General features: G+C 37.8%; 1 protein-coding gene across 1 annotated transcript; it reads left to right on the forward strand.

Annotated features, from left to right (window-relative positions):
• The first annotated feature begins 341 nt into the window (after positions 1–341).
• LOC129902541 (premnaspirodiene oxygenase) lies at positions 342–2,148 on the forward strand. The gene is made up of 2 exons (XM_055977850.1): positions 342–1,270; positions 1,361–2,148. Exons 1-2 carry the CDS (start codon positions 383–385, stop codon positions 1,979–1,981), a joined length of 1,509 nt encoding a protein of 502 aa, XP_055833825.1. The 5' UTR covers positions 342–382; the 3' UTR covers positions 1,982–2,148.
• The last annotated feature ends 10,017 nt before the right edge of the window (positions 2,149–12,165 follow it).

Raw genomic sequence — 12,165 nt, forward strand, 5'->3', positions numbered from 1 at the left:
CCAAACGATATCTAAGGTTTGTAAGAAAGAATGTGTATAAATATTCTAACTTAGCAAAGAACCTTACATGTGTCCTAGCCAATATAATACTCCACACCAGTCAAAATTGGTACAACGTAGGACCGATTTAATTCCAAGGTGGCAACTACACAATTTCTTCTTCTTGATTATAAAATCAATTTTTATGTCGACACCTTACTACTTTAACATTTGTTTACATGATTATGCTGAGCTGAATTGTTTTGACTTCAACAGAAGCTAGTAAACAAAGTCTGCTTTGAAATATATTTGTTGAAAAATGTATCACTATTATATATGTTTCTCAGAAGCCTATAAAAGAGCATAAGCAACACAACATTGAAGAATCACCACACACTCCAAAATGCAATTCTTTAGCTTGGCTTCCATCTTCCTTTTTCTATCTTTTCTGTTTTTGGTAAGGAAATGGAAAAATTCCAATAGCCAATCCAAAAAATTGCCTCCAGGTCCATGGAAACTTCCTTTACTAGGAAGCATGCTTCATATGGCTGGTGGACTTCCACATCATGTCCTTAGAGACTTAGCCAAAAAATATGGACCACTTATGCACCTTCAGCTTGGTGAAGTTTCTGCAGTTGTCGTTACTTCTCCTGATATGGCAAAACAAGTACTAAAAACTCATGACATCGCTTTCGCGTCTAGGCCTAAACTTTTGGCTCCTGACATTGTCTGTTACAACAGGTCTGACATTGCCTTTTGCCCCTACGGAGATTACTGGAGACAAATGCGTAAAATTTGTGTCTTGGAAGTGTTGAGTGCCAAGAATGTCAGGACATACAGCTCGATTAGGCGCGATGAAGTTGATCGCCTAGTTAACTTTATCCGGTCATGTTCGGGTGAGCCGGTTAATTTTACTGAAAAGCTCTTTTTGTTCACAAGTTCCATGACATGTAGAACAGCATTTGGGAGAGTGTTCAAGGAGCAGGACCAATTTATACAACTGATCAAAGAAGTGATAGGGTTAGCAGGAGGGTTTGATGTGGCTGACATCTTCCCATCACTCACGTTTCTCCATGTGCTTAGTGGAATGAAGGGTAAAATTATGAATGCCCATCATAAGGTTGATGCAATTGTTGAGGATGTCATCAATGAGCACAAGAAGAACATTGCAATGGGGAAAACTAATGGTGCATTAGGTGGTGAAGATCTAATTGATGTCCTTCTAAGACTTATGAATGATGGAGGACTTCAATTTCCTATCACCAACGACAACATCAAAGCTATCATTTTTGTAAGTATTGTTGTACATTATACATTTTTCTAAGTATTGAATCAATCACCACAAATATGTTATCTCATGTTATTTTGGTAATATATGCAGGACATGTTTGCTGCCGGAACAGAGACTTCATCGTCAACACTTGTGTGGGCAATGGTGCAAATGATGAAAAATCCAAGTGTATTCTCCAAAGCTCAAGCAGAAGTGCGAGAAGCCTTTAAAGACAAAGAAACGTTTGATGAAAATGATGTGGAGGAGCTGAAATACTTAAAGTTAGTCATTAAAGAAACTCTAAGACTACATCCACCAGTTCCACTTTTGGTCCCAAGAGAATGTAGGGAAGAGACTGACATAAACGGGTACATTATTCCTGTGAAGACCAAAGTCATGGTTAATGTTTGGGCATTGGGAAGAGATCCTAAATATTGGAATGACGCAGAAAGCTTTAAACCAGAGAGATTTGAGCAGTGCTCTGTGGACTTTGTTGGTAACAATTTTGAGTATCTTCCCTTTGGTGGTGGGAGAAGGATTTGTCCCGGGATATCATTTGGCTTAGCTAATGTTTATTTGCCGTTGGCTCAATTGCTATATCACTTCGACTGGAAACTCCCTAATGGAATGGAGCCAAAAGACTTGGACTTAACTGAATTGGTTGGAGTAACTGCCGCCAGAAAAAGTGACCTTATTTTACTTGCCACTCCTTATCTACCACCTCGACAATGATTTTCAACATTTTCCTTTTTATAGAATAATTTCCTACTGAGCCCAATTATTATCCTATCTTTCTTTTGGAGTTTCCAACTTTATCTAGTTCTAATATATGTATCTATCTTTTTATCGTGAGGAATGTACCATGATTGTTTCTCCAATAACATCTTTTAATTTGTTTATTTCAAATTTTGCCAATGATTATTTGCCTTCCTATATAATAGAATGAAACTAATTTGAAAGCATGTTTCATGTTTTAGTGTCTTAGGCTCATTAAATTTGAAAGCATGAATCATCTAACAGAAAATGGAATGCTTAACATCTAACCAATTTATCTAATATGGCTAAAAGTCCATTTAAGAACTTATGAAAACTAAGTAAGAATTTGGTTATAGAGACCAAATGTTTTTCACCTTATTTTAAATTTATGAAACCAGAGTTGAAGACTAAGTTGTGTTTATTAGGACTCGTAGTCCAATATTCCTAGACTGGTACTTGAAGGAGTCTTAAAGTTTGAAATATGTATATAGCTGAGGATATATATTGGCTCCTTGATCTGTGAGTTATTTGTTACATTGTATCAGACGTCCAGTAATACCCATTGCGAATCCAATTTTGCTTCTATGTTACCGTTCTTTTGAATCTTTCCAATTTTCCTTCTATCCTATTGTTCTTTTGAATCTTTTCAGGTGATATGGCTTGCCAACCCTTTCAATTTCATGTTCTTCAGATATCTCCCTGCCTTTTTCTACAACTGTTACTGGTACTATTTCATCAAGCTCTTCTCGTCAACCTTTAACCATTCCTTCATTGCCTCGTTTAACTTCATCTGTCCCTGTCCATTCTACTCCTCCAACATTCTGCCTGGTTTCTCTATGGAAAAAACTTGACAGCCCCCTGTCTTACCTTATGTTGAATCAATGGATCCACCAATTCGATCTATTTTTCACTCTCCAGCGGCATTGGCTGCACCTAATGTCACTAATTTGGTGACAATCAAATTGAATACAGTTGAAGATTATCTCACTTGGCGTATTCAGTTCACCTCTTTGTTGCTTTTTCATAAACTAGTTGGATTTGTAGATGGCTCTATCTCTAACCTGCCTCAATTTGTATGTGATGCATCTGGTAACCAGCAAGTTAACCACCACTGTCATACATGGCTCAGAGTTGATCAAAATGTACGTTCATGGTTGTTTGCTACATTGTCCAGAGAAGTTCTTGTTGACGTTAACTTGCTGACTACATCACGTGATATTTGGCTCTCCTTGTACCATTATTTTATAGATGCTAGTTAGGCTAAATCAGTTGAACTCAAACACCAACTTACTACTATATGAAAAGCCGATGCCATGACCATTGATGAGTATCTTCGAGAGGCTAAAAAGATAGTTGATTCCCTTGGTGCCATCAACTCTCCAGTTCCTAATCAAGATTTTGTAGATCATGTCCTTCTTGGGTTAGGCAGGGAGTATGACACATTGGTTGGCATCATTACCCACTTCCCAGGTCAACTATCTGTTGAGGAACCGTGCACTAAGTTGTTGCTACATGAGCAACGCCTGCAGTGCTTCAAGGAAGTAGACTCAGTTGTCTCACGTCAAGCATTTGCTGCTCAAAATGTATCTTCTAGTTCATCCCCTACATCTAGTAGTCATGGCATATCACAGGGGGGTTGTGGCAGAGTTCGTTATTCCCCATCTAGAGGTCAGGGTCATAGTGAACAAGGTCGAGGCTCATTCCTTCAAAATCAGCCTCAATAAGTCACCACATCCAGTAATTTTCCCCTTAATGGCTTTCATGGGCAGTCCTCGTCAGGTATTGTTGGTGCCTCTCCTTCTCTTTACCATTCACAATTTGTTAATTCATCTTAACTATCCACTGGACTTTTAGGAGCACAACCTTCCTCTCTTATTTGTCAAATTTGTGGGTTTCCTAGTCATTCGGCATTACAGTGCTCTAATCGTTTTAATCATGCTTTCGTTGCTAATGATCTTCCTAAGTCTTTTTCTAATGTGTCTGTTGGAGAAGCAAACAACCAGACTGAAAAAACCTATATACACAAAATTTATTGTGGAAAACCTCCTTGCTCAAGGGGAAAAAACCCACAACCTACACCTCATGGGATTTCCACCAAACTTCACTAACTTTCAAAGAACAGTTTAGATTACAACTCAATAATCAAGGAACTAACTCAAGTACCTAAACTCTAACGATTAACTATAATCGCAACTCAAACTCTCCAAGAGGTCAAATCCACTTCTTGTTACAAGCCTTTATAACTCAATAATATTCCTAAGTAGAGTTCAAACACATGAATTAACTTTCAAAAAGAAAACCTAACTCTAGTTCTTCTTTCTTCAATGTTTTGCTCTTCCAACGCTGCGTTGCCTTTTTGCTTGAAAAACTCTCGATATCAAATTGCAAAAAGCCACAAAATCCTTTGTACGCCTTTCTCCCTTTATAGCATTCATTTGTCCAGTTTCTCGCGTCTGCCTACTGCACCATCAAGCAAGTGATCCAGGTTCCCATAATTTGGTTCTTAGTTGTCATTATCAAAACCTTCTTGAATGATGTCAACACAGACTTAATACTTTGATCTGCTGCATCCGCTCATATAATCTCTCAGAAGGTAATTTTTTTGCACAAATCACCTTAAACTGGCATTGATCGTGTTTTAGTTGGAAATGGTAATTTGCTCAATATTGATTACATTAGATATGCTTAATTTCAATCCAGAACTCGTCCCCTACACTTGCGCTCCATATTTCATGTTCCCTAGCTTCGTCATAATTTACTTTATGTCAAGAGGTTGTGTAAGGATAATAATTGTTTTATTAATTTCGATTCCTCTTCTATTTATATTTAGGACAAAGCCTCGTCAAACGCTCCTACAAGCCATTAGTGAGGGTGACATTACCGCTACAATCTCCATCATTGTTTTCTCTTTGTCAAGCATTTGTTGCTAAACGTCAACATGGTGATATTTGGTATCGTCGATTAGGTCATAGTGGAGTTCATACTTTAGATTGTCTTAGGAAAAATAATTCAATTACTTTGCTTAACACCTTCAGTAATAGTTGTATCCTTTGTCCATTAGGAAAATCTAAGCGATTTCCATTTAATTTAGTGAATCATTGTAGTGCTTTTCCTTTAGATATTATTCATTCAGATGTTTGGCAATCACCAGTTTTGTCAAACTTGGGGTATAAATATGATGTTATTTTTGTTGATGATATCTTTCTATTTACGTGGCTTTATCCTATGAAAAATAAATCTGAGGTTTTTATACATTTTTGTGCCTTTCAGAGGCTAGTGGAGAACCATTTAACACCAAAATAAAGACTTTTCAAAGTGATGGAGGTGGTGAATTTGATAACATGGCTATGCTTTCACACTTTTCTAACTCGGGTATTTCATAAGTCTTGTCTGAACACTCCTACATAAAATGGGGTTGTTGAAAGGAAACATGGACACATTATTGAAATGGTGTGTACTATTCTTGAAGAGGCTACTTTACCATCTCACTTTTAGGTTGATGCTGCTTATTATGTTGTTTATACCATCAACAAATTGCCAACCCCTAATTTACAAGGATTTTCTCCTTTTGAAAAGCTTTTTCATTTCTCTCCAGACTATAATTTTCTTAGAGTCTTTGGTTGTGAATGTTTTCCCAATATGTCCTCACGATGTATTTTCTTGGGTATAATTCTAACTCTTAAAGGTATCGTTGTCTATATCCAAAAACAAGCCGTGTATATGTAAGTTGTCATGTTATCTTTCATGAGTTAGTTTTTCCGTATGTCACATTGTCTTGTCCTTTACAAATATCACAATCCACCACCTCCTTTGATCCTCTTGTGGTTACGTCACCCTTATTCCCGATACAACCATCTAGTCAATCTAGACCTTGTGTGACTTCTTCCAACATTCCAGCCACTCAACCGCTTGGGAAGAGATCCTAAATATTGGGATGGCGTAGAAAGCTTTAAGCCAGAGAGATTTGAGCAGTGCTATCTCGACTTTGTTGGTAACAATTTTGAGTATCTTCCCTTTGACGGTAGGAAAAGGATTTGTCCCGGGATATTGTTTGGTGTAGCTAATGTTTATCTGCCGTTGGCTCAATTGCTATATCACTTTGGCTTGAAACTCCCTTATGGAATGGAGCCAAAATACTTGGACTTGACTGAATTGGTTGGAGTAACTGCTGCCAGAAAAATTGACCTTATTTTGGTTGCCACTCCTTATCTACGTCCTCTCCTCCACATTGATTTTCAACAATGTTTTTTTAAAAGAAATAAAATTTTCAATATTGTCCTATCTTTCTTTTGGAGTTTCCAGCTTTATCTACTAATGCATGTATCTTTTTTTTTTATCATGAATGTTTTTGTTTCTCAATAATATCTCTTGTTTATATAATAAAATGAAACTAATTTGAAAGCATGTTCATGTTTTAGTGTCTTCCAGGATATGTGATGTTGCTAGTCTTAGGCTCATTAAAAACTTCCAAGGATATAAGGGTCACTTACCTTCCATGTACTATCATGAATCATCCAACAACAAATGAAATGCTTAAGATCTAACCAATTTACCTAATACGGCAAAAGGTCGATTTTACCAAGTAGCTCATGCCTATAAGAGTGAAAACCAGAAAATGTAGCAGAGAAAAAAAATGAAACAACATCGATATAGGTGTTGATTTTTGCGATGATGATATGCAACATACATGTAACCTATACATTCTGCAGAAAAAAGGTTACAGTTTGCTGACATTGTACTTTGAACAAAAATGCTCCAATGACCTCTAAGTCTTATCTCATTTCCTCACCAATTGCCTCTAAATACACAATATATTGACAATTACATTTTGGATAAGCTCATTCTCTTTATATTATGTACCTGAGTAATTTCATTGATATAGACCGTAAACAACAAATTTTCAAGCCGAGAAAAATAAATAATCAAGATCGAAAAATTGGCGTAACAAAGTGTAAATATAGTGCGTGTTAGATGAAAGAAGTGAGATAAGGTGTCTCGTCGATTTCTCTTAAATATCTAACGGTAACTAGCACTGTTCATCATCTTCATAAGCAGAAGACTGCCGGAATGGCTTCACCACCGCCGGTGGAGCCCCACATACCACCGGACCATAATAAGAACATAGCTTAAGAAGCATCAACCTCTAATCCAGCTATGAGTACTTTTAACCTGCAAAAAAATACTAATAAAACAGTAGCAATTTCAGGTAAAGAAGGATTGACTCAAGTTGTAACAGCGCAAAATATAACTCCGATCACTGTTCACATTTCTATGGAGGAGCTAAAAACTGCTCACAAAATCATCGCGCTGCAAAATCAGGGATTGATTTAAGTAACAAGAGCTAGTAGATATGATTCCTTATCATTTGGACTACATACAGTCCAAAATTTGGATCAAACCACCGCACAAATTGAAAGCGCTGATCAGGCAACTACTGAGCTGAAGAACGCAGAGTCGTCGGAGCTGCGCCTGGATATTCGAATAGGATACGGCGACATTCGAGACATCGGACCCTCTGGGGTTTGTTCTCCAGGTCAAGATGCAGCTAAGGGTTCAAGTTTCACCAGCGTAGCAATCTCCGACGAAAAAAGAAACGTCGGAATCGGAGCTCCGACAACCTAATCGGACCAAATTCAATGCCAAAATGTTTGTAAGGGTCTTGTGCATCTTCCTAGAAACAAGCGCCAACTCGAATCTCTTCCTAACCTCAAATATCTTAGCGACCTCTGTTAACAGGTTGAGGAAAGAACTAGTAGCTTCAGCAGTTCAATTTTCAGAAAATTTTCAATTGCAGGACCAAGTACAACAACAATTGCATGGAATACAAGTGTGTGATCACTATGATCATGTTCCAGATCAAATTTTAAAAATTAGAGGTACCAACATTCAATGTAACAGTAAGTCGTCGACGGAAACTCGAGTTGTGACCAATGATAATAGAACTTTTCAGAATGATAATGTTCAAAATACCTTACATGTCGAGCAAAATTTTCAAGGAAAAAATCAGTCGCAAGGAGTGACAACTGCAGGTATGTCAATTCCATCAAACTTTATGCCTTCGACTGATGATGTTTTGAAATCCAATGGTCCCAATCTTATCAACATCAAGACTACCAGACACCCTGAAATTATACCCAAAGTGGTTAACAATGCCAATTCTCAACCTAGTAACCAATATCACAACCAGCAACCTACCATTCTCCACAATAACTTTCCTAAGGTATCTAGCAATTTTGACACTCATGTTCAGAATAATCAACCCAAGGTGCCTAGCAGCTCTGCTAATAATGGTCCTAAACATCATGCAACCAAATCATCCCATACTCAAACTCAACCAAGTAACACTAATCAAAACCCCTAGAAAAACAACTTTCCCAACTTGAAGGACCAGGTCCCTCAACCTGCCCCTACACTATAATTCAGTCCTTTGCTACCAAACTCAGATCAAACCAAGCAAAGAATGAGGCTCCTTTTGACTTAGCCACCCTTGAGTATACTACCAAACAGGGCCTGCCTGTTGTGTTCTTTCAAAGAGAAGACTTCTTGTATAAACTAGCTGAAAGATGCAAGTACACTTTGGTTGGCAAATTTAGCAACACCATGCCAAAAATAGAGTTGATAAGAAGGAGCTTCATCCTTCAAACCCATCTCTCAGGAGGTGTCAAAATAGCATATTTCAATGCTAGACATGTCTACATTAATTTGGACAACTATTTGGACTATACTACTGTCTGGACCAAACAAAGAATGACAATAGAGGGCCAACTCATGATGATTCAGACATGGACACCCACTTTTAAACCTGATAAAGAAACTCCAATAGTGCCAATTTGGGTAGCCTTACCTGAACTACCTTGGCATTATTATAACAAGGAGTTCATAACTACCTTGCTAGCCTCTGTAGGGAACGTACTCTATCTTTATACTGCTTCCATTCAAAAAACAAGGGGAAGCATAGCTAAGGTAAGACTACAAGTGAACCTCACTGAAGAAAGACCTCTCCATATTTGGATGGGATATGATAAAGATGATAAATCTCTAGGGAGGTGGTAGGCTATCCAATATAAAAATGTACCTGATTATTTCATGTACTGCAAATATCAAGGTCACTTGATACATGCTTGCAATATTCAGAGGAGGGACGAAGAACAGAAAAAAAGAAAAGAAGAGGAAACTGCTAAAAAGAACAAAGTCAAGGAGGGCATGTTCAACAAAGATCAGGATGAGACACACATCAATGGACCTACACTGATGATCCTGCTCAGCCACAGATTACAACTCATAATATAAAAGATGAGCCATGGCAAGTTCAGAGGAAGAAACATTCCAAGGGACAAAGCAAACCTCAACAAAATAATGTGAGTAGCTCTAGTCTACCACATAATAACAGGAAAAATGATAAACTTCAACAAAATATCACAGGCAGGGGCGGATCTACATGGAAGTGAGGGGGTTCACCCGAACCCCCTCAATCAAAAAATTATGTTGTATATAGAAGGTTAAATTTGAATATTATGGATATATACCCTTTAATGAACCCCCTTAATACAATTGAAAAGAATGGCTTAGCGGTCAAGGGGGTTCAATTTATAACTAAGGTCATAAGTTCGATTCTCGCTCAAGTCTTTTTTTAAAAGTTTTTAAAAATTTCTCACTTCCTTTTTTATTTAATGTGCATTTGGGGATTTGGATATGTTGTTGGGCTTGAGCGTTTCTCACTATCAAATGAACAATTGTGGTTGGGTAGACAAAAAGTAGTTAGAGAAAGAGTCTTGAGTTCATTAGCATTATTGAGGCCTATTGTTTGCAAGACCTTGGCTTCAATGGTCAGAAATACACATGGTGCAATCAGAGGGGCATTATGTTCAGAATTTGGAAGAGTCTAGATAGGGGAATGGTTAATGATAAATGGCTGGAAACCATGCCCCATACTAACACGGCTTATCTCCCTTCTGTGGGTTCTGATCACTGTCTCTTGCTTTTGGAAATGATTGATCAACATCACAATCCTATCAAGTACTTCAAATTCTTAAACTGCTGGCTTGAGCAACCTTCCTTTATGGACATTGTTCAGAATTGTTGGAACAGATCTCTAGAGGGTAATCCAATATGGGTCTTTCACCAAAAATGAAGAGACTTGCTACTACTCATAGTAGTTGGTCTAGAAATTAGTTTGGAGACATCTATGCTAAGGTTAAAGAGTATGAGGAGGAAGTTAGAATGGCTAAAGATAACCTGATCAACATGAATTCTAATGAATACAAGTCCAAGCTTTATGCCATCAATGTTAAGTACATTAGATACCTGAAAATGGAAGATGTTATTCTCAGATAGAAGATTCAGCTATAATGGTTCAAAAAATGTGATATGAACTCTAAATATTTCCAGTCAGGAGGAAAAAGCTGTACATTCACAGGATCTAAAATGAGGATGGCTCTTGGGTTCAAGGTGATGCTGAAATTGCTGAAGCAGCTTGTGAGCACTTTCAACAAATATTTAGTGGAGAGGAGAAGTACATCTAGCAGCAGACCCTTCAATGTATCCCTCCTATGTTTACTGACAAGGACAATGAAGAACTCCAAGCCTTGCCTTATATAGAGGAACTAAAGACTGTTGTGTTTGCCAAGAATCCCAATTCAGCTGTTGGTCCTGATGGGATGAATGGAAAATATTTCCAAGTGTGCTGGGATATCATCAAAGAAGACCTTCTTAATGTTGTAATTTCCTTATTTTGTGGACAAACCATGCCTAAGTACTTCACCCATACTTGCCTGATTCTTCTCCCAAAAGTAAACCACCCTACCAAAATCTCTGAATTCAGGCCCATGAGTCTTAGTAATTTTACCAACAAGATCATTTCCAAACTTCTCTGTCTAAGACTTGCCCCTATTCTTCCTACCCTCATCTCCCTCAACCAGTCAGGCTTTGTTAAAAATAGGAGTATTTCTGAGAACATCATGCTTGCCAAGGAAATCATCCACCAGATCAAAAATCCTAACATTGGAGGCAATGTTGTGATCAAGTTTGACATGGCCAAAGCCTATGATAGGATCTCTTGGTCCTACACCTGTCTGGTCTTGAGAAGAATAGGATTTGGTGAAACATTCATAGACATGGCTTGGAGAATTATGTCAGATAATTGGTACTTAGTCATAGTTAATAACTCGAGGTATGGTTTCTTCCATTCCACTAGGGATGTTAAACAGGGTGACCCCCTTTCCCCTACCTTATTCATCCTTGGTGTTGAAGTTCTCTCTAGACTCATGAATAAGCTTCATCAGCACCCTCAATTCCATGGTTTCTATATGGCTTAAAAGGGTCCTCAGATCAATTACCTTAGCTTAGCTGATGATATTATTATTTTTGCTTCTGGTAGAAAGCAAACCCTGCAGCTCATCATGGAGACTTTAGGTGCTTATAAAAAGGTCTCTGCACAATTGATCAACAAGCACAAAAGCCATTTCATGGTCCCTTCCAATGCCTTCCATTCTATTGTAAAGAGGGTCAAGAGTATTATTGGTTTCAACCGAAAGAATAGCCCCATAACTTACCTGGGATGTCCTATCTATATTGGTAGTGTTACAAGAAGGGGCAAAAAAGGATTAGAAAACAGAAAGTTGAAGCAATTAGAATGTAGCTGTAAATTGCTACAAAACTGCAGGGAAGAAGAAGAGAAAGCTGAAATATTTTAAGTATTCTTCTTATTTCTTAGATTGATAATTACATAGGCTACACACACATATATATAGTGTGTGTATGAGGACTACAAACCACAAAACAAGCAGAAAAAAAAACTCACACAATACATATGTGGCCAACTATCCACCACTCTTTGTGGCCAACTAACCACCACTTATTGTGGCCAACTAACCACCACTAAGTTTTAAATAAAAGACTTGGTTACTACATAAAAATATCTACTAAGTAGGAGTTTCTTAGATAAATCTTAATTTCCTAACACTCCTCCTTAAGATTTTTCATTGAAACTCCCTGCAACGACCTTTGAAACTCAAACTTATTGGTGGGAAGAGCCTTGGTTAGAATATCGGCTTGTTGTTCTTCACTTCTGCAATGCAGCAGCTTAACTTCCCCATTCTTCTCGGCATCTCGCAAAGCATGGAATCTGATGTTGCTATGCTTCGTCCTTCCATGTTGTACTG

This window comes from Solanum dulcamara, chromosome 1 (genome assembly GCF_947179165.1).
Source record: "Solanum dulcamara chromosome 1, daSolDulc1.2, whole genome shotgun sequence".
In the NCBI taxonomy this organism is placed as follows: domain Eukaryota; kingdom Viridiplantae; phylum Streptophyta; class Magnoliopsida; order Solanales; family Solanaceae; genus Solanum; species Solanum dulcamara.